Below are 25939 nucleotides of genomic sequence, written 5' to 3' on the forward strand. Positions count from 1 at the left end.
TGGATCCTCCTCCTGAACTCCAGCAACAACAAAATGGTAAATGAAAAACTTGAAGAGCAGTTAATGATTGAATATCTCTCTAAAGTATCAACATGTATAAAGTCTTATATCAATGACTATGTTGAATTACCCTGGAACAAATGAAATGAGAAGAACTTATTTTATATCATTCCTTATAGGTTCTCGCCCTTAGCAATTCACCGTAGAGTTGACCATGAAAAAGAATATCTTTCACAGAATGTGTTCAGGCGTAGCTCTGGGTATGACTCCCATACTAGCTATTATCTGGTATCTCACAAGTGCCTGCTACTGCTGCTAAGTCGTGTCCAACTCTGTGCAACCCCACAGACGGAAGCCCACCAGGCTCCCCCCATCCCTGGGATTCTCCAGGCAAGAACACTGGAGTGGGTTGCCATTTCCTTCTCCAATGCATGAAAGTGAAAAGTGAACGTGAAGTCGCTCAGTCGTGTCCGACTCTTAGCGACCCCATGGACTGCAGCCCAGCAGGCTCCTCCATCCATGGGATTTTCCAGGCGAGAGTACTAAAGTGGGTTGCCACTGCCTTCTCCATCACAAGTGCCTGTAAGGTGACAAATTAGTTGCTCCCCAAACACCTGCTTGTTGTCCAATGAGCAGATCAGTAAGAGCAACATGGTTATTTACAAAAAACATAGTTATTCACAAAATGGAGCTATTTTCTTTTTTAAGCTACAGTAGCTTAAAAAGTAAAGCTCACAGGTATTTGACTATATGACAGACATGTAAAGGAAAAATATTTAAGTTGAAATATACTTTTTCCTTGCTTCTCATGTATTAATGGGCTATGCGTCTTTATTATGTCACTACTGGAGATTCTGTTGAAATTAGAGTTTGGATACGATGCCCAAAGTCAGAGGAACTTAAAGCCCAGACATCTAGTCACGAGACGTGGACCCCCTGTATCACAGGATCCCCTATTTATTTGGTGAGGCCCATCTTGGGTTCAGCCTCTCCCCTGAGGATCTCTTCCCACTTCCAGCCTCTTCACAGTCTCTTCTCCCTGATGCATTTCCATTCTGCGCTGTGCCATTCAACACTCTGTTGCTGCTGCTAGAGCTGTTTATCCGCTCGGTCATGTAGGGACTCTTTTGCAACCCCATGGACTCATAGCTCACCAGGCTCCTCTGGGATTTCCCATGCAAGAATACTGGAGTGGGTGGCCATTCCCTCCTCCAGGGGTTCTTCCCTGAAATGCTGCTTTTCCAGGCTTTCTCTTTCAAGAGCGTTTCCACCTAAACGGAAATGTTTCAAGATGAGAGAACAGAGCTCACAGTTCTGCCTCTCACAACCTGTGGCTGAGTGCTGAACATACTCATCCTATGAGCAGCTCAAAGAACAACTGGTTACCAGTTGGTGGTGGTGGTTTAGTCACTAAGTCCTGTCTGAATTTTGCGACCCCATGGACTGTAGCCCAACAGGCTTCTCTGTCCATGAGATTTCCCAGGCAAGCATACTGGAGTGGGTTGCCAGTTCCTTCTTCAGGAGGTTTTCCTGATTCGGGGATCAAACCTGGGTCTCCTGCATTGCAGGCGAACTCTTTACCAACTGAACCACCAGAGAGCAGCTAGTGTTTCATAAACAGTGGATTGAAATACTACTTATTTGAGAGACAACTAAAGAGTCCAGAAAATAAATCTGTATTTTGGAGTCAGGTCTGCCAGTGACATGGCAGATGCCTTTGAAAATATTACCTCTATACACCCCAAACAGTCCAACAAAAAGGTCAGCTTCAGTGAGATAGTTGGGATGATGCCTTTAAATATGTCCAAGTTCCCAAGAACGCCTTTCAAACTTTTAAACTTCTTGGACCTCTTTGCTTGACCAAAAATTCCTTAGGCCACCTGTTAAACTCATTTCTACTTGGCACTTCCAGAAAACCTCAACTAGTCCATGAAATTTTCTCCAAAGGATAATAGAGTGAGCCCATTACACAGTACAACTGACCTAAAAAGCTGGATAAGCCATGGAAGACCAAACTCAGAAGAGCTATTTTTGCTCAAGAACTAAAGAATATAATAATGTGGAAAAAAGAAACAAACTATGGAAAAAGAGAAATAAAAGGAAAAAAGATTGTTTGATTTCATTTTTACCCAGTCCTAGACCACGCTGAACTTCTGAAGAATAGAGAAACTGGATAAATCAGCCCCAAGTTTTCAAAAACCAAAACAGAGGAAAAGAATTTTGGAAAATATTTAATTAACTATAATAATGAGAGGATGAGACAGGAAAAAGATTATCATATCAGTAAGAATTTTTAGACCCTTTTATCTTGGTATAAAATGGAGTAACCCTTTGTCAGATGTCAGGATTTGACAAAGGGTTACTCCTAAATTCAGAGACTAAAAAGGAACGTTCTTCCCCATAGACTTTAATGGGGAAACCAATGCAATTCATGTAAATTAGTTATTTTTAGAGACTCACAGAAAATTAGATGCTGAAATAAGTTAATGAGATTTATAACTAGATTATTTTACAAGGCAAAGGATCTCGACAACTACTGTCACTCAAAGACATAATAAATACACCACAGAGATTATGAGTGATATGTGAATACTGTCTCTTTTAGAGTATTTAGGGATCAGCTATAAGAGGTCCCATTAGTCTTTCTTACTCCAGCTATTAACAATGTCTGCCCTGCCCACCACGAAGGCAAAGGACAAGGGAAGTAAGACAAGGTGCTACGGTCTGCGTGTGCTCGGTCGTGTCTGACTCTTTTGTGACCCCATGCCGCCAGGCACCTCTGTCCATGGGACTTCCCAGGCAAGAATACTGGAGCAGGGTAACATTTCCTCCTCCAGGGAATCTTCCCAACACAGGGATCAAACCCACGTCTCTCGCATCTCCTGCACTGGCAGGCAGATTCTTTACCACCAGCGCCATCTGGGAAGCCCCAGGTGTTAAGGCTTTGCTGCTGCTGCTGCTAAGTTGCTTCAGTCGTATCCGATTCTGTGCGACCCCACAGACAGCAGTCCACCAGGCTCTCCTGTCCCTGGGATTCTCCAGGCAAGAACACTGGAGTGGGTTGCCATTTCCTTCTCCAATGCATGAAAATGAAAAGTCAAAGTGAAGTTGCTAAGTCGTGTCCGACTCTTAGCGTTAAGGCTTTACATGTCCACTATTTATTTATTTTTACTTGATACCCAATTATAGTGTATGTGGAGTCTATTGACAGAGTTAAGTGTTGAAAATATTTCCGTGAGTAATGTTTTTTATTAAATGATGAGTTGATCGTTCAAAGATTAGAAAATATGATCACTGTTAGCACATACTAAGAATAAAGTCAAATTTTGTGCTAGGGTAGCATTTCACAGTCTTGGCACTGTTGGTCTTTCATGCCAGAGCATTCGTTGCCTGGCAGGGATTGGTGTGTGGGGGGGTGCTTTTCTTATGAATTGTAGTATGTTTCCTGAATCCCTGGCCTCTATACACTGGATTATTCCAGTACCACCTATAGGCACCCCCTGCCCCCCGGGTTCTAACAACCCAAAATATCTCCAGACATTACCAAATGTTTCCTGTGGGGCAAAATCACCCCCTGGTGAGAATCACTAGAGTAAGGGTTTAGGTTACAAACAATAAAAGACAGCAGAACTTCCTTCATAGTAAAATTCCAGACTCCTGGGACTATTTCACTCTGTGGTACAGAGACCGTTCCTAACCCATGCCAGACTGCAGGGACTCTATCCTATTTTTAAAAAGAATTCTGCCAAGTCATTCCAAACCTAAATCTTCTACAACAACCCCTTCCAAAGCTTAACCACAAACTACATTCTTCTAAGTGATTTTGTACGTGTATCTGTGACATAGTAGTGATTAGCTGCGGGATTGTTGTCAAGGTTGAAACTGTAAAGGGGATTTAAAGAATCAACACCAGTGACTTGCCAGTTGCTACTGTTGTATTTGGATTTTAAGCTTTGTAATTACACATTCTATTATAACATACTATAAAGTGATAAAGGCAATCATGTTTCTAAAATGTTTACCTTCAGCAAGACATACTAATTTGGCCAAATTATACCCAAAATCATCCAAGGAAAGCTTTCCTCTTTTTTCTCAAACTATTCCTTTGTTCAGTATGAAACTGGGTAAAAGCTACAGATGAAAAATTTAAGGAACCACCATTACTGTCATGTGAAAGGAAACTAACCGCCCACAGTACACTCAATGATTCTCAATCAGTATCAGATTTTTAAGTCACTTCAGCAAGAGGTTTTCTAATAAATACTGAGATCACAATGATCACTAGATATCGTAATAATTTCCCTATCAGTGAGAAAATTCATCAGGACATATTACTGGAGACCGAATTTGTTTGTCCTTTTGAAAAATAAACCCCCTCATCTCCAAGATAGGCTAACTGACGGTGTTAAGAATGAAAACTGTTTTGCAATGGACAAATGACATTATACACACAGAACCTGATACAATCTATCAGGTTACTCCTTCCAAATGATCTTTCCTCCTGGCTGATAACATTGTTTTGGTTCAGTAAATTTTTTCTAAAAGGGTATAATTAGTTTCCATTTTAAAAACCACATTTTCTGTGCTTTTGAGCACATTTTCAACATGCTTCCCCCATGCAGTGAACTTGACTGGGATAAAAATCAAACCACTTAAGTCAAAGTTCTAGAGCATGATAGGGAAAGAAATAAATACAGGAGTGAAGAAAAATAAATGCCTAATGGAAATTCCAACATATTAGTACAATGCCAAAATCTTTCACTTGTAAATCAAAACTTTCCTTGCTTGCAAGACAAATGTAGTTTTGATCACGAGTTCTTCAGAGAAGTGCAAAATGATGATGGTGAAATCAAAGTATAAACCAAGAGGAAATTCTAGTATAACAATAAGTGCTATTTGTTTGAGATTTCACACTAATAAGGAAAAGGTGGAAGAAGAAGAAATTTGAAAGAAAATCATCTGCTATTTATTGAAAATGCGCTGAAATTTGAGCTAGCTTGTGATTTCCACATTCAAAGTTGGGAGATGATAGAAAAAGGCCAATTCCACCTTCGTCTTCTATCTCTCATTCGACGATAAGTTCACTGATCTCACCTAGTCTCTGTCACCAGGACTAACCATTAATATATAGATTTTTCAAGGATATCTGAACTCTTCTGGAATGTTTTCCGTCATCAGAATAGCATATAAGTCATCTTTTCTATATCTCTGGCAACTAAGCAAAACAGAACAAAGACCACAGAAATCAAGAAACTACTATTCTTATATAAGTACAGAGAAAGAAGCATAAATCTGGGTATTAGGAAAGGAAAAAAGGGCACATCACAGACGAAGAGTAGTAATGTAAGTACACACAGATGACACCACCCTAAAGGCAGAGAGTGAAGAGGAACTAAAGAGCCTCTTAATGACAGTGAAAGAGAAGAGTAAAATGCTGGTTTAAAACTCAACATTCAAAAAACTAAGATCACGGCATCCAGTCCCATCACTTTGTGGTAAACAGACGGAGAAAAATGGTAACAGTGATAGACTATTTTCTATATTGGGCTTCAATATCACTACAGATGGTGACTGCAGGCATTAAAAGATGTTTGCTCCTTGGAAGAAAGCTATGACAAACCTAGACGGTGTATTAAAAAGCAGAGACATCACTTTGCTGACAAAGGTCTATATTGGCAAAGGTATGGTTTGTCCAGAAGTCATGCATGGATGCGGAGAAGGCAATGACACCCCGGACTCCAGTACTCTTGCCTGGAAAATCCCATAGATGGAGGAGACTGCTGGGCTGCAGTCCATGGGGTTGCGATGAGTTGGACACGACTGAGCGACTTCACTTTCACTTTTCACTTTCATGCACTGGAGAAGGAAATGGCAACCTACTCCAGGGTTCTTGCCTGGAGAATCCCAGGGACAGGGGAGCCTGGTGGGCTGCCGTCTTGGGGTCGCACAGAGTCAGACATGACTGAAGCGACTTAGCAGCAGCAACAGCAGCATGTACGGATGTGAGAGTTGGATGATAAAGAAGGTTGAACAATGAGAAACTAATGCTCTCCAACTGCGGTGTTGGAGAAGACTCTTCAGAGTCTTCAATCCCGTGGAAATCAATTCTGAATATTCACTGAAAGGACTGATGCTGGACCTGAAGCTTCAATCCTCTGGCTACCTGATGTGAAGAACTGACTCACTGGAAAAGACCCTGATGCTGGGAAAGACTGAGGACAGGAGGAGAAGGGGCGACAGAGGATGAGATGGTTGGATGGCATCACTAACTCAAGGGACATGAGTTTGGGTAGACTCCGGGAGTTGGTGATGGACAGGGAGGCCTGGCGTGCTGTGGTTCATGGGGTTGCAAAGAGTCGGACACGACCGAGCGACTGAACAACAATATAAGTACGACTAAGAATCACTGGATTTGCTACAGTCTCTCCCATTTGGAGGATTAGAGGTTCATACATTTTCAAATCTGTTTTACTGCATAAGAGACTTGGTCCCATATTGTCTGCCTCCCAATCCTAATGGATGGAGGTTTGTGACATTGTATAGGAGGCAGGAATCAAGACCATCCTCAAGAAAAAGAAATGCAAAATGGCAAAATGATTGTCTGAGGAGGTTTACAAATAGCTGTGAGAAGAAGAGACACAAAAGGCAAAGGGGAAAAAGAAAGATATACCCATCTGAATGCAGAGTTCCAAAGAATAGCAAGGAGAGATAATAAAGTCTTCCTCAAAATGATCACTGCAAAGAAATAGAGGAAAAGAACAGAATGGGAAAGACTAGAGATCTCTTCAAGAAAATTAAGAGATACCAAGGGAACATTTCAAGCAAAGATGAGCACAATAAAGGACAGAAATGGTATGGACCTAACAGAAGCAGAAGATATTAAGAAGAGGTGGCAAGAATACACAGAAGAACTGTACAAAAAAGATCTTGACGACCCAGGTAATTATGATGGTGTGATCACTCACCTAGAGCCAGACATCCTGGAATGTGAAGTCAAGTGGGGCCTTAGGAAGCATCACTAGTAACAAAGCTAGTGAAGGTGATGGAATTCCAGTTGAGCTGTTTCAAATCCTGGAAGATGATGCTATGCAAGTGCTGCACTCAATATGCCAGCAAATTTGGAAAACTCAGCAGTGACCACAGGACTGGAAAAGGTCAGTTTTCATTCCAATCCCAAAAATAGGCAATGCCAAAGAATGCTCAAACTACTGCAAATTGCGCTCATCTCACTCACTAGCAAAGTAATGCTCAAAATTCTCCAAGCCAGTCTTCAACAGTACGTGAACCAGGACCTTCCAGATGTTGAAGCTGGATTTAGAAAAGGCAAAGGAACTAGAGATCAAATTGCCAACATCTGTTGGACCATCAAAAACGCAAGAGAGTTCCAGAAAATCATCTATTTCTGTTTTACTGACTATCCCAAAGCCGTTGACTGTGTGGACCACAATAAACTGTGGAAAATTCTTCAAGAGATGGGAATACCAGACCACCTGACCTGTCTCTTGAGAAACCTGTATGCAGGTCAGGAAGCAACAGTTAGAACTGGACATGGAACAATAGACTGGTTCCAAATAGGAAAAGGAGTACGTCAAGGCTGTATATTGTCACCCTGCTTATTTAAGTTCTATGCAGAGTACATCATGAGAAACGCTGGGCTGGAGGGAGCACAAGCTGGAATCAAGACTGCCGGGAGAAATATCAATAACCTCAGCTATGCAGATGACACCACCCTTATGGCAGAAAGCAAAGAAGAACTAAAGAGCCTCGAGCCTCTTGATGAAAGTGAAAGAGGAGAGTGAAAACGTTAACTTAAAAGTCAACATTCAGAAAACTAAGATCACGGCATCCGGTCCCATCACTTTATGGCAAATAGATGGGGAAACAGTGGCTGACTTTATTTTTTTGGGCTCCAAAATCACTTCAGATGGCGACTTTAGCTATGTAATTAAAAGATGCTTGCTCTTTGGAAGAGAAGTTATGACCAACCTAGACAACATATTAAAAGCAGAGACATTACTTTGCCAACAAAGGTCTGACTAGTCAAAGCTATGGTTTTTCCAGTAGTCAAGTATGGATGTGAGAGTTGGACTACAAAGAAAGCTGAGCACCGAAGAATTGATGCTTTTGAACTGTGGTGTTGGAGAAGACTCTTGAGAGTCCCTAGGACAGCAAGGAGATCAAACCAGTCCATCGTAAAGGAAATCAGTCCTGAATATTCACTGGAAGGACTAATGCTGAAGCTGAAACTCCAATACTTTGGCCACCTGATGCAAAGAACTGACTCATCGGAAAAGACCGTGATGCTGGGAAAGATTGAAAGCGGAAGGAGAAGAGGACGACAGAGGATGAGATGGTTGGATGGCATTACCAACTCAATGGACATGAGATTGGGTAAACTCCGGGAGCTGGTGATGGACAGGGAGGCCTGGCATGCTGTACTTCATGGGGTCACAAAGAGGCGACAAGACTGAGCAACTGAACTGAACTGAAACCTAATGCGTGATCTAGAAGTAGTTTCTCCTCCACTTAGTGACAGGCTTAAGCTCTTCAGTAGATTCTGGGATGTGGTACATTTTGAGACTAGAAAAACATCTGATGCTCTGTTTCCTCCAGAATAAAGACACATGCTAGCATGGTTGAGTGTAGGATGATAGGCAGAATGGCAACTTTAGTAATAACAGAGAGACCATTCTCTTTAGCCCAGCAGTTTTCAACAGGGGTGAAAGTAAGAGTACCAAGGAGATGCTGGAGGGTGTGGAAGTAAAAATAAAAGACTGAAAATTGGGAATCTGATCCAAATACAAACCGTCTGCTTGCTGTAACTGATAGAAGTGTACAGGAAACATGAAGAGTCTCCTTTAGGTGTGTACAATAGTTCAAAGCTGTTATCGGCTACAAAAGCTGGTCAAGGTGAGATGGAAAGGCCCTTGGGAGATGTACATTACTTAATTCAAAGTCTATTGACTGTCGCTATGCCCCCTGAAGCATACCCTTCACAAAACTACAGATAGTAACCCCTGCCTCAAAAACAAACATACACACACACACACAAAACTACACAACAACAACAAAAAGCAAGGAACCACCACCGCAAAAATGCTACAACTCAAATACACTATGTCTTTATGTACTGAAGGAAACTGACATCATGATTAAGCAAGCACAGAACAAAATTCAATCCAGAACAGTGCACAACACAGAGAGTCTGCTGGGCTTACAAAGGCGATCTCAGTATGTCTTTGATCCCAGAAACGAGACTGTCAGAAGGGTGTGTGCCATTTGTATGTCCGTTGACAGAGTCCACGTGTACATGCATGAGAAGACAGGAGATTTAATAAACTAGCTGTACCATCTCCCTTACCACGTGCGTCTGCCTTACCAAACGTTCGTGTGGATGCAGGCTGCAGTAGCTGCTAGACTGTGGAATATGAGAAGAATTGCCCAACATCCCTCCGTAGCCAGGCTGATTCATCCCACTGGAGGAGCTCCAAGGGTCACTGCTGTGATGGCCATCTGTAAAGGACAAAGAAAACCGTGACTTTTCCGAGGCACTCAGCCTTGTCTTATAGTCTAGGGCTTTTCCATATCCCCGAGAACAACTGCCTGTTGTCCATTCATCTTTGTGTTGGTGAGCTGATTACAGAAGACCACCTCATTACACTTTCCCAAGTGGCTCTATATTGCCAAACAAATATAAATACTTAACACAGTTAAAGGGTTCCTAGTAAAAATTCAACTATAAAAGAACAGAACATATTTCTCCATAGAATTATGTCAAGACAGCAAGGTAGCTAATGCTAAAGAAAACATTTCTCAGATGTCTCCTGACATTCTTCTTCCTATGAAAATCACTGAAAAAATTTAACTGTTCCTGAATTTTGGGGTGAAAATAACACCCTTGAGATAATACACAGATGGCCAGATTACAAGTTTTGAGAGCATATAAAGAAATAAGTAATATTTCTTTATTACTTAATATCTCTGACTTCAGAGATTGGGTTTCATTTTTGTGGCATACAGAATAGATGGAATTAAAGTTGGAATTACATTATGGTACGTAATAACTAAGGAAGAACAGTCTCAAGTATATAGCTCTGAGTGTTTGTCTCCTTTCTGAATGTTTATATTTTGATATACAGTTATATAGCTAACAAGTCTTCAGTAGCAATCGAAAGGGTACACACATATCATAAGATGGTATCTACATTACAGACAATTTTCAGAGCCTCTGGATTTTTATAAAACTATGAGTAAAAAAGAAGTTTAAAATGATATGAAAATTATATGAAATATATTTTAATATCAAGCTAATTTTCTATTAACACCACATTAAAAATATTCCTACAGATTTTTTTTCACTCTCCGGGCCCAGAGGCCTCAAAGGCACTGTTAAGTTTGTTTTGTTTGGTCTGGGTCTCTTAAATTAAGGGTGCAGAGGATCTATGTTACTGCTCAATTCAGTTTTTTTTTCCTTCAGTAGTTTAACAAAAATTATTAAATGCCAGATGTATGCAAGATGTATACAACATAAGAGTTTTAACTAAAAGATGGAGGCTGAAGTTAAAAATAAGAGGTCACACAGCAGTGAATTTAAAACATGCTACTGACATGCGTGCGTGCTCAATCATGACTGACTCTGCAACCCCACGGACGATAGCCAGGCAAGTTCCCTCATCCATGGGATTTTCCAGGCAAGAATCAAAACCATGTCTCCTACGTCTCCTGTTTTGGTAGGCAGATTACTTTCCACTGAGACACCTGGGAAGCCTTTGCTACTGACAGTCTCTGAATCGCTTTCATCTAAACTACATTTTCGTCAAGACCTGAATTCTCAGGGTATCGGAGACTCTCACTGAAGGTAGCCATGTGAAATGGGATTACAACGTACTGTTTCTGTGATCATCATGTAAAAACATACGACTTTTAAAAAGTAACTATTCATGGACTTCAGATTTAGCTCGGAGATTGTGGAAGTGTAGATGTCATCTTAAATTCAAACATGAAGTCTAAAAAACCGAACATTTCAGAGAGATGACATGCATGGCAAAAAAATTGAGAATATCTATCATTGAACAAGAGTCTCCTGAAACATTTTGACAGGATGCACTATATGGAAATACATTTAGGATTTGTTAACACAGACACTTTACTCAATGCACACTTACAAAAATACACATTTTACATAAATTATGCTTTTCACAGTAAATTAATATTTATCACATCCCATGATCTTGGCATAATGTGTTTTGAAAGAATAGAATTAGATGTGTGTGAATTAATTGTGCTCATCATAAATGTCAACTCAAAAATTTTTTTTTTTTTTTTTTGCATTTTGAGTGTTCATATGCAGAAAAGCAAATTTGTTTGCCCTATTTTGCATGGTCTGACATGGAGAAGAGCCTGTTGTTTTAATCTACCTGATCTCTCCTTACAGTGTGCGTGGTTTAACCAAGTGACCTTCCTAAAGGCAGATGGACAAAACCTATCCTTGTGTCAATTTTTCTCAGTGAAATTTGGCTTTGGGTGACGAGTCCTTGAGTTGACAATCTCTATAAGCACAAGTAATGGTAACACAGTTTCTCTGGTCATAAAAGAGAGGTGTTAATGCCCAACGTGAATGTGAAAGTTGCTCAGTCGTGTCCAACTCTATGAGACCCCATTTGGTGGAGCCCACTAGATCCTCTGTCCATGACATTCTCAAGACAAGAATACTGGAGTGGGTTCCCTTCTCCAGGAGATCCTCCCAACCAAGGGATTGAACCCAGGTCTCCCACATTGCAGACAGATTCTTTACCATCTGAGCTACCAGGGAAGCCCAAGAATACTGGAGGGGGTAGTCTATCCCTTCTCCAGGGGATTTTTCTGACCCAGGAATCTAACCAGGATCTCCTGCACTGCAGGCGGATTCTTTACCATCTGAGCTACCAGGGAAACCGGTTGATGCCCAAGTGACTACTATTTAAAGCTGAAGGTGATACACCTTTGTCATGGTGCAGAATACACCCGAATGACGTACTTGCTGCTCCTGCTGAAAGAAAGGGACACTGAGAACAGGTCACAAAGCTAAAAGACCCCGGTGAATAGGTGCTCCATTACATGTGAAACCAATTCTCTCTATTCCCAAGAAAGTGAAAGTGAAAGTCACTCAGTCGTGTCTGACTCTTTGTGACCCCATGGACTATAAAATCCATGCAATTCTCCAGGCCAGGATACTGGAGTGGGTAGCCTTTCCCTTCTCCAGGGGATCTTCCTAACCCAGCAATAGAACCCAGGTCTCCCGCAGTGCAGGCAGATTCTTTGCCAGCTGAGCCACAAGGGAAGCCAAGCCCAAGAATACTGGAGTGGGTAGCCTATCCCCTCTCCAGTGGATCTTACCGACCCAAGAATTGAACCGGGGTCTCCTGCACTACAGGTGGATTCTTTACCAGCTGAGCTATGAGGGAAACCCGGGGACCCACTCAAGTCAACTTTATGGATTTTCCATGGAATTTCATATGTGAACTAACAACCTAAAAGAGCTAACACTCTACAGGGAAAGGAAACAAATTCCTTTGAAATAGAATGATTTTGAATGTGTCCACTCTAATCTAAGGGAGACACAAGCTGCGCCCCTGAGACTTGCTGGCCCAAGTGGTTCCTCTTCCCGTGACATGGTCCTTCCAGGAGGAGCAAGAAGGAGGAAATCCCATGGCACTTTGCCAAGGCAAAAAGAGTTAATATTTGCATACAGGGATTCCTGGTGAATTCTGTATCTAACTTTCAGAACATTAACCTGGTAACAAGATTATCACATTTTGCCCACAAGTGTCCACCTCCAGCTGCATGCTGTGGACAGTCTCCTCTGGTAAGGAGATGTCATTTAAACCCTCTCAGTCTTTCCTAAGCAGCAGAAAGAGAAGTCCTACTGGAAGTGAGACTGTAAGCCCAGGGAGCATATATCCATGTGCGCTGAATGAAATACACTGGACAATTAAGTGGATTAAATATACTTCATCTACCACAAAGCTATAATTTTCAGTATCTGGGAAAAAAGATGGGTCTTGGATCCTCAGTCAGTCAGTGTGTTGGAATAGAGCTTTTGCTGTGTAATGAAATAATACTCCTGACTTTCAACAGGTCACTTCATCTTCAATGGGACACTTGTACTTCTCTATGAATTAAGAAATGGCCAACGTTTTTACTGATAAGAACAGACACTATACTCGATCTTAGTCAAAAGGCCGAGAAGTGATTGTAAGTGGTCACCATTTTTGTATAGAGGTATGTATAAGGGCAATTTGCTCTCCACATGTCTAAATCCATGATGCTCCAAATACATGCTGAATCAAAGCACTTATGAACATACATGTACGTGCTCTTCTCGCGAAGAGATGATGCACAAATGATGCGTCATGGTGGACATTCTCCCAGGAAGCATCCTTCTAAGTAACCAAACCAGTCGAATCTTAACTCATGATGGCTCAAGAGGTTTTCATTTACAAAACATCTCTCAGTAAAGTTTTTACTTTTAATGAATTCAAGTCCTAAAATAGAGCGTGACCTTCCATGTTCTCTGTTGGCCTCCTATTCCATTTCTTGAGTATTAGAACAGCACTCTTTTGTCCCATATATGACATAAAAGACCCGTGGATCTCCCCTTGGAAGAGGCAGTGTCTTACCTTGCATGAAGAAGGAGCTAGGGAAAGTGCTGGCTGCTGGTTTCGAGGAAGGGTAGCCTGGCGAGTCCCTATTGTAGTCGGCAGTGCTGGCTGATGGAGCATAAACCTGGGAAACGAGAGCCCATTTAGTTTTGCTTGCTGCCTGCACCAAAGAATCTCAAGGTCTATGACTTTGTAAGAAGCGGGCACAAAAGGCACAATTTCTACCACATCCATCTGAAATCTGATCAGACTCTAGAAACCCTGCCCCATTCCCCATACAGAAAAACGGAACAAAACAAAATGATGAGTAGGTTTGTGCAACTGGAAAATCAGGTGTGATATTTTCCAGTTCCAGGCGAGAAGACTGAAAACTACATCTGGTTGTTGTGTGTGTACGCTCAGTTGTGTATGACTTTTTTGCAACCCCATGGACTGTAACCCTCCAGGCCCCACTTTCAGTGGAATTTTCCAGGCAAGAATATTGGGGCGGGTTGCCATTTCCTCCTCCAGGGGATCTTCCCGACTCAGGGATCAAACACACATCTCTTATATCTCCTGCATTAGCAAGTGGATTCTTTACCACTGAACCACCTGGGTTGTGGATCTATAATACCCATAGGGTTGTCCTAGGAGCCTAAGCATTCTTTTTTTTTTTTTTTAAACATAAATGGCCCATGAGCATGTAAAAGGTAAAAAAAGACAAGCTGCAAACTTGTCCCGTTTAGTCTACCTTTCAATTAAAGTTTAAAGACAGAGGCAGAGAGACAAAAAGACAGATAAAATAAATGCACTCTCCAGACCACAGAAAGTGACAAACGCATCTTAGAATATTAAATTCCCAAAGTGTTAGCTTTTTGTAAAGATGCAAGAAAAAGGCTATTAAAAGCCCAGATCTGCACAGACCACCAAAAATCAGTATGCACGCAAGGAAGGGGGAGGGAGACCCTCATTTACAGCCTTTCATCTTTGTATGCTCAATAAACTTAAAAACTGCCAAAAGCTTAATTTACTTACATTCGCTTACTAATACTCATGGGACTTGGGGAACCAGTTCTTTATAAAAATAGCTTGTGTATTTTCTTGTTTATGTTTGCTTTAAAGTAGACAGCACAGTAGAAAGGCATAAATTCATAAGGTATAGTTTAACTTTAATTGGTTTTCTCCCTTGCCTTTTCAGCTAAATATGATTTTTTTTAAAAATCCCTATTTTCTTTTGCTCCAAAAGTTCCTCTCTCCAGATGGTCAGAGAGACTAAAGCACTGTCATTCTCTTGATGAAAATGGATACCTTCCTGCCTCCATTTTGAAGCAGGCAGCGGCTCACAAAATTGGCAGTGAGCCTACAGTGATACTCACAGGTCACAGTAAAAGAAAGGGAAATTCACCAATAAAAAGGCAACTGCAGGGTTACCAAAAAAATAACTCCCCCCCCCCTTTTTTTTTCACAGCGCACATGGAATAAACATCCTAAGAAAAATTCTATAATTGCTCTCAGAACACCATGAATCACAAACTAAGCATTTAATACATGGTTTAGGATTTCACAAAGGATAGGGCCACAGCGACAGATGTGGGAAAACACGCATACACATGCATACATCACACGAATGCTACATATGCCCCACAGTGCCCTTGAAATTGAGAGATCTTGGAGACCGAACAAAACAAAAATAAACCAGAAAAACCCTGGTCCACTTTAAAAAAAAAAAAAGAAGAAACAAGGATTCTTCCTAAGTCAGGGAGGAATCTGAGTCCTCTTATTCTTCCTCTAATTTTCATTCTATTTTAAAATGTTAGTCATATCTTAAATGTATAAACAGCTACCTGCTTCTCTAACAGGGCTTATAGTAAGGGCAATTGTTTTTCAAGTATCTGTAAAGGGACAAAGGATAAAACATAAGACAGAAATCCCAAAGCAAATCAGTACCCTACGTTTATCAAGCAAAACCCAGTATTTTTTTGAGGCTTATGCAACTGACAAACAGTTTGGAAAATACTGCTAAAGGTATTTAGAAGTTTTGAGTCTAGCTAAAAAGATGAAAACAAAAATTACCTTCCAGGGAAACTGAAAATTAGATCATCTCATTCTAATGGCAGAATGAGTAGAATACACTACACTGTATCTACAGACTAGTAGTAGACATGTTACACTATACAATTTCTATTTTTCTGGTGCTGTGGCCAAATTAAGATTTTTTTAGATAAGATGAAAGTCTTTGTTAACAAGAAATCAAACACTTTTTTTTTAAAAAAAGCAATTTCTGCATAGTTTATAAATTTTCTTTATATTATAATTGATCAGGTACAATGTTATTCCCTTTTAATTTATATACTTCATCTTTCTCATCAAAAGGTATTTTAAAAATAAGTGCTCTATGTATCTGTCTGTAAAAATAAACATAACATAGAACTGTTATACTTTTTAAAGAAGTGTTTATGTATCTATATGGCTGCAAAGGGTCTTAGTTGTGGCATGTGGGATCTAGTTTCCTGACCAGGAATCAAACCCCGGCTCCCTGCCTTGGGTGTGTGGGAATCTTAGCCACTGGACCACCAGGAAGTCTCTTATTATGCTTTTTAAGAGTAGAAGGAATCAACCCCCCTCACATTTTAATCATAGGAAAACTCAACAATGGAATGAATGGTCAGAGCCCTGCTCAAGATATGCAACCATCAACCGACCTTCACTGTCTGCTAGTCAATGGCTGCCTTCTTTAAAAGTGGTGGTGGAGGTATAAGATGCTATTTATGAAAACAGAGAGATGATAAGTGACTCAGTTCATCCTCAGTGTTTTGATTTTCAATAACCTGGATCATCAGTAAGCTGCTTCATTATTTTACTTCAGTCAACTATTTTCCCAGCCTCTTAAAAGACTTGAAAGCATAGGCTGCAAGAAGGTATTTAACAGAAACGCTAAATTCAGTAAGAAAAGCTCACATCCACTCAACTTTAATTATTATTATTATAGGTTAATAGAAAGATGACTACACATTTGTTAGAGAAAATAGCTAACAGAATGATAACAAACATCCCAGATCTCTTCAAATGACTAACACCAGAAAATCAGTCCGATGGAAAATGAAATACAAATCCCAAACTCTTGTTCAATGTGTTGAAGTAACTCTGCCAAGGAAACATTCAGAGTCTAAAGAGAAGCAAAAATCTACACTTAGTTTTCTTCTGATAAGGTATCTTAGATCAAGGTGACTTTTGGCATTCCAGTTCCTCCCACAAGGGTAACTAAAGAAGTGTGAAATTCTGTTGCAAAATTGGAAATGGGCAAACTTGGCTCAAGTTCATACAGACTACAGCAATTTGAGTGAGCTATCTGCTGAATAAAGGCTTAATGGGAAGCTAATAGCCAAGTGCAGTTCATATTCAAAGTCAGCTCTGTTATCTTTTTCCTCTTAAAATCTGATTTTAAAACAAAATCACAAACGCAAATTCTGAGCTTAACAAAACCCCGTAAACAGCATAAACTCTGAAAAAATTAAAAAATCTATAAGTTCTCATTTTACAGATTTAAGTTGTGTTGTAATTTGAGATATACTTGAGACAGACTACTATAGTATATTAACCATTCCAACCAATGTTCTAATTACTCTTTGTGCTATCATCAAAGAAACAATATGACATTCTTTAAAAGAAGAAAAGCAAGCAAACACACAAACCAGCAATTATAGAACGCATATTCTACCTTTTTCCTTGGAGATGCTCATTTCTATATCTTGGCAGGTCAGTTTCACTTATGGAAATTTTAAAAGATAACAATGATTACCATTTGTTCAGGGCATTTTGTGGAATGGCTTTTGTGCTGGGAGCTCCATAGACATTCTTTCTAATCTTCATAGTAATCAGATAAGATGGGCATTATCAATAGCGTCACTTCTATTTCATATGACTAAAGAATGGTGGACTGGTCAAGCGTCCTGGCCCAGGCAGGCCTGGGTCACATAGCTGCCCATCCTATCATTTATGAGCGAGGCAACCTTGGAACTGCTACTTTACTCTCTGGTCTTTAGATTCCTACCCGTAAAAAGGGAATAACAGTGCCTGCTATGCCAGATTCTTGAGAGAATTAAATGGCATCACATATATAAAAGCAATGAGAATAATACCTGATACCTAAAAAACATGCAAAAAAATCAGATTAACAGCATTAATGTGCTGCTATTTTTTAAAAATTATCTGGACAAAAGTGACCCAGAAAAGTTAAGCCACTTTTCCATGTTAAAAAATTACCAAGTGGTAAAGATTCAAGCTAATCATTAAAGCCTAGATTCTTTTCATTAAAAAACAATTTGTTGATCTTAAGAGGCAAAAAATAAAAGATATTATTAGCTATCAGCACAAGGCAATACTTTGGCCATGATTTATAGAAATAATTCTTGTGGGGTTTCATAACTGCCTTTTAAGAAAAGAAAACTTGATAGGGCATGTTGAGAGTGAAACCAATATGCGTCAGTTACTTTCTTCCCAAAGCGGGAAGCTGAACTCTGGAGGGGATGCAGAGGGGTGATTATAGATCATGTATCATGAGGTGTATAACTGAGTGGGGCTGAGTGGCAGCCACTAGGCTGCAGAGTAGACCTTGGCCTCTCTGTGACCAGCAAGTACCATATGAATAATTTCCAAAGAGAGCCAGGCGAGAATAACTGAAACACTGTACTTGAGACTTTTTAGATCCTTAAGAGAGTTACTGTGTGCTCCATGACGGAGTAGAAAGCAGCAAAGGACAATTATGCCTCAGAGGCCCAAGTGCTAGGGAGGCTGACTTAGCAGCCCAGACCCTAGGAGGCTTCACAAATATTCTAAACTGCAACAGTTAGACATTCGAATGCCAAGAGTTGGTGGTACGCCACTGATGCTCACACACCTAGGCATGTACACTGATGCTGACCAGCATCTAATGGGGAAAGTACCTGTAAGGGATCAGCTTACTGCTCAGGAAAATGACTGGTATGGACCTCAACTCTTACAATATTGTTGGAAGGACACAGGTCACAGTAAGCGCAAAGAACAGCTGGGGGCAGTGATACCTCGACATTCGTAAGAACTGAAATGGACACTGTAATTGTTCTATAGGACAAAGTTAGAGGTATATTGCTGGCTAATCCATAAAGCAACCGGAAGATATACTTAGAAGAGATGGTCTCCAGACAGCAGAAAAACCCATTTGGCAGAGTAGTACAAATTACTTTGGAATCAGACCAACCAGGCTCAAATTCCAGCACTCATAAGTAGTTGAAAGGACGAAACAAAGCACGTTCTCTCTCAGAGGCTCCGTCTCCTCATTTGTCAGTCTCTTCACTATCAAATGTCAAATGGGGCTATTCTGCTGTGAGGATTAGAGAGTACGTATGTCGAGCATACTCCTTATCTCTTGCAGGAGCACAATAAATGGTATTTATATCTAAAAAATATAAACAAGAGTTTAGAGTAATTTTTAACACGTCCAGAATGGTGCTGTCCAATACAGTATCCATGAGTCCTATGTGGTTATCTGAATTAAACTTAATTAAAATTAAATAAAATGAAATATTCAGTCCTGCAGTCACACTAGCCACATTTCAAGTACTCAATAGCAAACTGTGGCCACCGGTGACCATACTGGACATCACAATGTGGAACTTTCTCACTATGGCAAACAGTTTTATTGGGAGCACTGATTTAGGGTAAATGGCTGTCCCCAAGGAGACCTACTGAGCCCCGTATGAAACTCTGTTGGAGCAGCCATCACAATAATGCAGCTTATTTAAGACTTGCTGTTGCCTTTCAGCTGCCAAAGCAAGAACTCTTCTGTGGACGAGGGGGAGAGGCAGATGCCAGGTATCCTAGCACACAGTGAACCACCAGTGTTTAATAAATGTTGATTTTTATTGAATGGCAGAACATTCAGGTATCCATTTTACTTACTATTTTTAGAGCCCCTTGTACTATTACATACTTCTTAAAGCCCTTTTTGTAACCACCTGCCCAAATTCCTGTAAGCAGGACTGTAAAGTAGAACACCAGGGAAGAACAGCTCCTGTGATCCCCAGGTCTCTGGGTGGGTAGGAAATAACAGTAAGAAAATCTTACATGGCAATTTTCTCCTTGGCCCCTAGTTAGTCTTTGGCAAAGGAACTATAATGAGGCACAGTGTGATCACTTTGAGACAATAAATGGTGAACAGATTTTTAACTTTTTCTGATCATGAGTTTTCATGTTACATCTTGGTAACTGGATTCCTTGATTCCACTCTCTATTTTTATTACCCTTTCTTTCATAATGTTCTATATCATTTTTTTAAATAGATGTTTCTTTCCCTTTTCAGGAAATTTCTCCAATTGGTGTCCTCTCTTCTGCTTCTTGGCATCACATTTTTAAAGTTGAAATCAGTTCAACCTCATTTTATAAACAGGCAAAAGGCAGATGTTAAAGGACCTACCCGAGGGCCTTGAACAGAGCTCAGGACTCCTGAATTCTCGTTCTATCCTCTTGGCACTCTCCTTCCTAAAGTCTTTTTTAACTTTATAACTTAAATATTCGAATGGGTAGCAAAAAGTAGATGAAAGTAACAGAGTTGAGTAAGTTATCATAAGGTTTAACGGCAGTGAATAATACTCAAGAGCATGAAAAAGAAGGTAATAAACAACCCAACGGTGCAAAGAAAAACAAAAACCAACTACAGAAATAAAAATTATTTATCTTATATATTCTCAGTATATACTAACAAGTCAAGCAATATTTACTAGTGGAAAAAGATCCTACTTTATTTCCAAGTGACAGTTAAAGGCCCATTTGATTATCACATACAGAAAATATGTTTAGAAATAACACATAAATGTTGCAGTATATTGACAAATAGATGGATATGTAATTGTAGATGAAAAAATTTCAGAGATGTAATCCGTTGAAATTGTGAAGCTTTTATTTCCATCTCAATTACCTGAAGCTTTTATAGGAATTAAACAAATAGTTCTAAGTGCCCTAAAGTAACTCTAAGTAAGAAAGAAAAGTTTTATTCCTCAAACTACAGTGATACTCTGAAAAAAAAAAAATCCCAATTATCTAAACGTGTAAAATGTCCCATTCATGTATATGGTATTCCTATTTCATTTCCTTAACAAGCAATAATCTGTATTCACTCCATCACAGTACATCACAAAAACGAGAAAAAGAACATGTATATGAACCCCCTAAAAGAAATTCCTGGAATATGTAATATATTTAGAACACAAGTCATTTTGGCATACATCCAAATGCTCTATCACAAATACCACGTCTAACTTTTTTTTTACCCTTCTGAATATCAGCTGAGTTTTGGTTATCTGTTCATGAGTATATTAAGTCTGAAGCTAAATTCTACAAATGAATTACAGCCAAGAGTTTTATCCTTTTCAGCCACAAAATATCTTTTCTCTGTGTTAAGAAGTAGTAAGATGGTAAGAATTTTAATTCCCTTCTCTTATCAAATTGTGTAACCCCAAGAAATCAAAAGAAAGCAACAAGAAGAAGAAGCAGTGAGTGATTTACAAGGGATCAGAAGCAGAGAAGCATGCAGGGATGGACAGACTGTAGCCCATCCACTTTCGACGAGCACAGCCAGCCGGCAGCAGGCTCAACAAGGACAGTAAAACAGTGAGCTGGACCCATTATTAAGGGTGCAAAGCACCCCAAGAGCTACAACAAACCCTTACATTGCTTATGGCCAGAAGCTTTACCTTGTTCTTTCCTTTCTCCAAATAAAAAAGCAATACATTTAAAAATAAAGGTAGTTGCAGTCTATTTTTCAAATCTCTAAATTTCAATCTACTAAACAAGTCTGTGTAGCTTAAAAATCTACAAGGAAGAAAAAACTGTGCTTCAACTAAAAATAAGGATAAACTAAGACAGAATCACTAAGAATTATACAGCGATATTATTGTGATTTAATCTACATAGTGTCCTGTTATTTTTACAAGCATTTTGCAAGTATCAACTTGAGGCAGAAAAACTGGGAAGAGGGGTATGATTAGGCTCACTCTGTTATACCACAGATGTTTCATACATATGATATTGAAATACAGATAGAGAACATTTGAGATTTTAAGCTGTCTTCATGTATTATCATGCAATCTCAGTGACATATGCAGGGAGTTAAACATTAAAAAAAAAGAAACAATTTGTTATGGTATTACAACTTAACACTCTGTGTGTGTGTTCAGTCACTCAGCTGTGTTCAACTCTTTGCAACCCCACGGACTAGAGCCCACCAAGCTCCTCTGTCCATGGAATTTTCCAGGCAAGAATACTGGAGTACGTTGCTGCTATTTCTTACTCCAGGAGACCCTCTCAACACAGGGATCAAACCTATGTCTCTTCTGTCTCCTGCGCTGGCAGGCAGATTCTTTACCACTAGCGCCACCTGGGAAGCCCGTAACACTCATAAGAACTGGGAAAAGACCTGGTCTCAAGGCCTGCCAGTCCCAAGCTCTTGTGACTGTTGGCACGACAAAATGATGACAGTGATTAAAAAAAAAAAAAAAATAGAAGGGTGAGATGGGGTGGGAGGTAGGAGGGAGGTTCAAGAGGGAGGGGACATATGGATACCTATGGCGGAGTCATGCTGTTGAATGGCAGAAACCATCACAACATTAAAAAGCAATTATCCTCCAGTTAAAAAGAACTCCTCTCCCCCCCCAGAACAGCTAATACTTTACTTAGGGTATGCCAGACACTATTCCAGCAAAATTGTACATAAACTTATTTTGTCTCGACACTAACCCTATTGTTTTATTATCATCCCAATTTTGCACAGAAGCAATCTGGAAGCAGAGACCTATTAAATAACTTGTCCAAGTCACACAGCTAGTTAAGTGGAAAACGGAGATTCAAAATCATGTCGTCTTGTTTAGGCATATGAGCTTTAACAAGATCTCTCAATCGCTAAGGGGCTTCTCTCCAGGGTCTTCGTAGACTCCTACCAAAACCCTGATTTATAGAACTCTGGGTCCCATTTACACACTCCCAGGCCACTGGGCAGACGAGGGGCTCAGAAGGCTGTTTGGCCATAGAGAAGGATGCAAGGTGACTTCAGACAGTGGAGCACAAAGACAGTTCTTAGGCACTGGACCAAGGAGGACTTTTCATCTGTCTTCCAGATCTGAAGCTGAGCAGGACCCACTACTTCTGTTTATCAGGGCTAAAAACAGAGAGAGCCCAGTAACCTGCTGGGAGTGACACGCATTTGCTACTGCTGCTGCTGCTGCTGCTGCTGCTAAGTTGCTTCAGTCGTGTCCGACTCTGTGCAACCCCATAGACGGCAGCCCACCAGGCTCCCCCATCCCTGGGATTCTCCAGGCAAGAACACTGGAGTGGGTTGCCATTTCCTTCTCCAGTGCATGAAAGTGAAAAGTGAAAGTGAAGTCACTCAGTCGTGTCCGACTCTTAGCGACCCCATGGACTACAGCCTACCAGGCTCCTCCATCCATGGGATCTTCCAGGCAAGAGTACTGGAGTGGGGTGCCATCGTTTAGTGGTGACTTAATACCAACAGTAAACTGATGAAAAAAAGATCACCACACTATACTTCAAAGCATTCACAGGAAGCGCGACTACAGTCCCATCGATGTGCACCAGCCTCTGGCTCCAAATATTGCTTTTTCTTTTTACACCTGCATTGCTCCTGGCACTGATGGAGCAGACACTGTATGTTCGCTATCACTTCCAACGTGGTGTAGCACGGGAACGCCCACTGCCAGCCTTCTGAGTACCTGAGCCCTCGCCGAGAAGGTCTTCAACTGATTAAGTTACACCTGGCTGAAGATCTCTTGAAATACTTAATTGCATAAAATTTGGTCCAGGTGAAACCTGACATCGTCCTGGTTACACTCCTTATGTTACGTACTCACAGGGGAACCCGCTTCCTCAGCAGACTCAGGATCGGCACAGACAAAAGACTGGACATTAAGCCCATCACAACTCTTAAAAATGTTCTGAACACCTAAGCTGTTTTCAAGTGTTTATTTATTAACTGTTCATTAGTAATTAAAGGTTATGTTAAGAAGAATGTGATTATTATTTCTGTCAATTATTATTTGTGAAAGTGAATGAAAGTCACTCAGTCGTGTCCCACTCTGTGCGACCGCATGGACTATATAGTCCATGGAATTCTCTAGGCCAGAATGCTGGAGTGGGTAGCCTCTCCCTTTTCCAGGGGATTTTCCCAACCCAGGGATCAAACCCAGGTCTTCCACATTGCAGGTGGATCCTTTAGCAGCTGAGCCACGCTGCTACTGCTAAGTCACTTCAGTCGTGTCCGATTCTGTGCGACCCCATAGACGGCAGCCCACCAGGCTCCCCCTTCCCTGGGATTCTCCAGGCAAGAACACTGGAATGAGGTGCCATTGCCTTCTCCAGCTGAGCCGTGAGGGAAGCCCCAAAATACTGGAGTGGACGGCCTATCCCTTCTCCAGCGGATCTTCCTGACCCAGGAATTGAACCAGGGTCTCCTGCATTGCAGGTGGATTCTTTAGCAACTGACCTATGAGGGAAGCCCGTTACTATTATAGATTATTATTTGTAGTAATCTACAAATCATAGCAGATGATTTCAATCATAAGCAGATTCAGCTAATTTATTTTATCTCTCTTTCTACAGTTGTTACATCAAATTCATGACTATCAATTTTTTCTAATGGATCAGCTCCCATCTCAATATTATTTTTTCCTCTTGTACCGGCTATTTGTTTTTTTTTTTAAGATAACAACTACAGGTTCATGTGTCCCCTTAGTGGCTCAGATGGTAAAGAGTCTGCCTGCAATGCAGGAGACCTGGGTTTGATCCCTGGGTCAGGAAGTTCCCCTGGAGAAGGGAATGACAACCCACTCCAGTATACTTGCCTGGAAAATCCCATGGACAGAGGAGCCTGGTGGGCTACAGTCCATGGGGTCACAAGAGTCGGACACAACTGAGCGACTAACACCAACATAGAGTCATGAGGAGGTGTTGCAACATCAAAATAGTGTTGGTTACATCTGCCAATAAATAGCTTTGTGACCTCTGATGACACGATTTCACCAACTGAATGAGGATGCCGTGTTTTCAGGATGAAAACACATTATACAATTCCACAATAAAGAGGAAAATTAATTTTAGGGTTTATTCCAAAGTTGATTATTGCTGTTTCTTCCACATGGAAGGCAAGGAAGGCCTGCTGAGGACAGTCCATCACAGAAACAGTGAAGTTTAAAAAGTACTAGGAGAGTGACATCAGTCAGAAAGACAAATACTGTGTATTAATGCATGTGTATGGAATCTAGAAAGATGGTACTGCTGAACCTATTTCCAGGGCATCAGTGGAGATGCAGACATGGAGAACAGACTTACGGACACAGGAGGGGAAGGAGAGGATGGGACAAACTGAGAGAGCAGCATGGAAACATGTGCGTTACCATATGTAAAACAGATATGGTATGACATAGATGTGGTGTGACACAGGGCGCTCAACCCGGTGCTCTGTGACAACCTAGGGGACAGGATGAGATGGGAGGGGTTTCAGGAAGGAGGGGACACAGGTACGACAGCCTGTGGTTGATTCATGCTGGTGCATGGCAGAGGCCTACACAATACCAGAGAGCAATTATTCTCCAGGTAAAAAAAAGGATTATGAAAAAAATGTGCAGGGGTGTGTGTGTGTGTGTGTGTGTGTGTGTGTGTGTGTGTGTGTGTGTGTGTGTGTGTGTGTGGTACTGGGCACAGAATAGGCCCCAGTAGTTACTAAATGCCCACATGAATGAATGAATGCATCACACACAAGATACAAGTCAAACTAAGAATTATATCATAATGCAGAGAAAGATAAACATTCACTGGTTCTGCCAAAATAGTATATTTCACTTCTCAGTGTGTTTTAGAGCTGAGCTGACTTCTGAAAATGGAGGCAATCACCTGTAATAATCCATATTTAAGGGTTCTAAGAGGTCCATTTCCCACCCTTCTCCTTTTGAACCTAAGGCCATAGGTTGATGCCTGAAGCTGAGAGCTCACATCCTTCAATGGATGATAACAGGTGTGTTTTAAAAAAAGGAATCTAAGCTCAAGTAAGTCTGGTCACTATTGGCGTAAATAAATTAATACCACTGCAATGGGCTTTAGTCAATGCACAATGCTATAAGAGATACAAGTCTATACTCTTCCACAAATAATTCCACATCACAAATCCACTTTTCAACACACCTCCAATCATACCCCATCGTGGGAAATGTTTTTATAATCTGTTAGCAGTTATTACAGGGCTTCCCTCATGGCAATGGTGTACGGCTTAGCAATAAAGA

At 40.7% G+C, this 25939-nt stretch overlaps 1 protein-coding gene and 1 pseudogene across 1 annotated transcript in view; both read right to left on the reverse strand.

The window, feature by feature from the left end:
• Nucleotides 1-25939, reverse strand: part of TCF4 (transcription factor 4) — a 377007-nt gene that overhangs the window by 45703 nt on the left and 305365 nt on the right. Inside the window, exons 8-9 of the mRNA XM_068993643.1 lie at nucleotides 13659-13764; nucleotides 9380-9513 (exon numbers count right to left, since the gene is read on the reverse strand). Coding sequence (XP_068849744.1) covers nucleotides 9380-9513; nucleotides 13659-13764 — 240 coding nt within the window. The remainder of the gene's footprint in view (nucleotides 1-9379; nucleotides 9514-13658; nucleotides 13765-25939) is intronic.
• Nucleotides 13060-13232, reverse strand: LOC138097760 (U2 spliceosomal RNA; annotated as a pseudogene).

This window comes from Capricornis sumatraensis, chromosome 21, assembly GCF_032405125.1.
Source record: "Capricornis sumatraensis isolate serow.1 chromosome 21, serow.2, whole genome shotgun sequence".
In the NCBI taxonomy this organism is placed as follows: domain Eukaryota; kingdom Metazoa; phylum Chordata; class Mammalia; order Artiodactyla; family Bovidae; genus Capricornis; species Capricornis sumatraensis.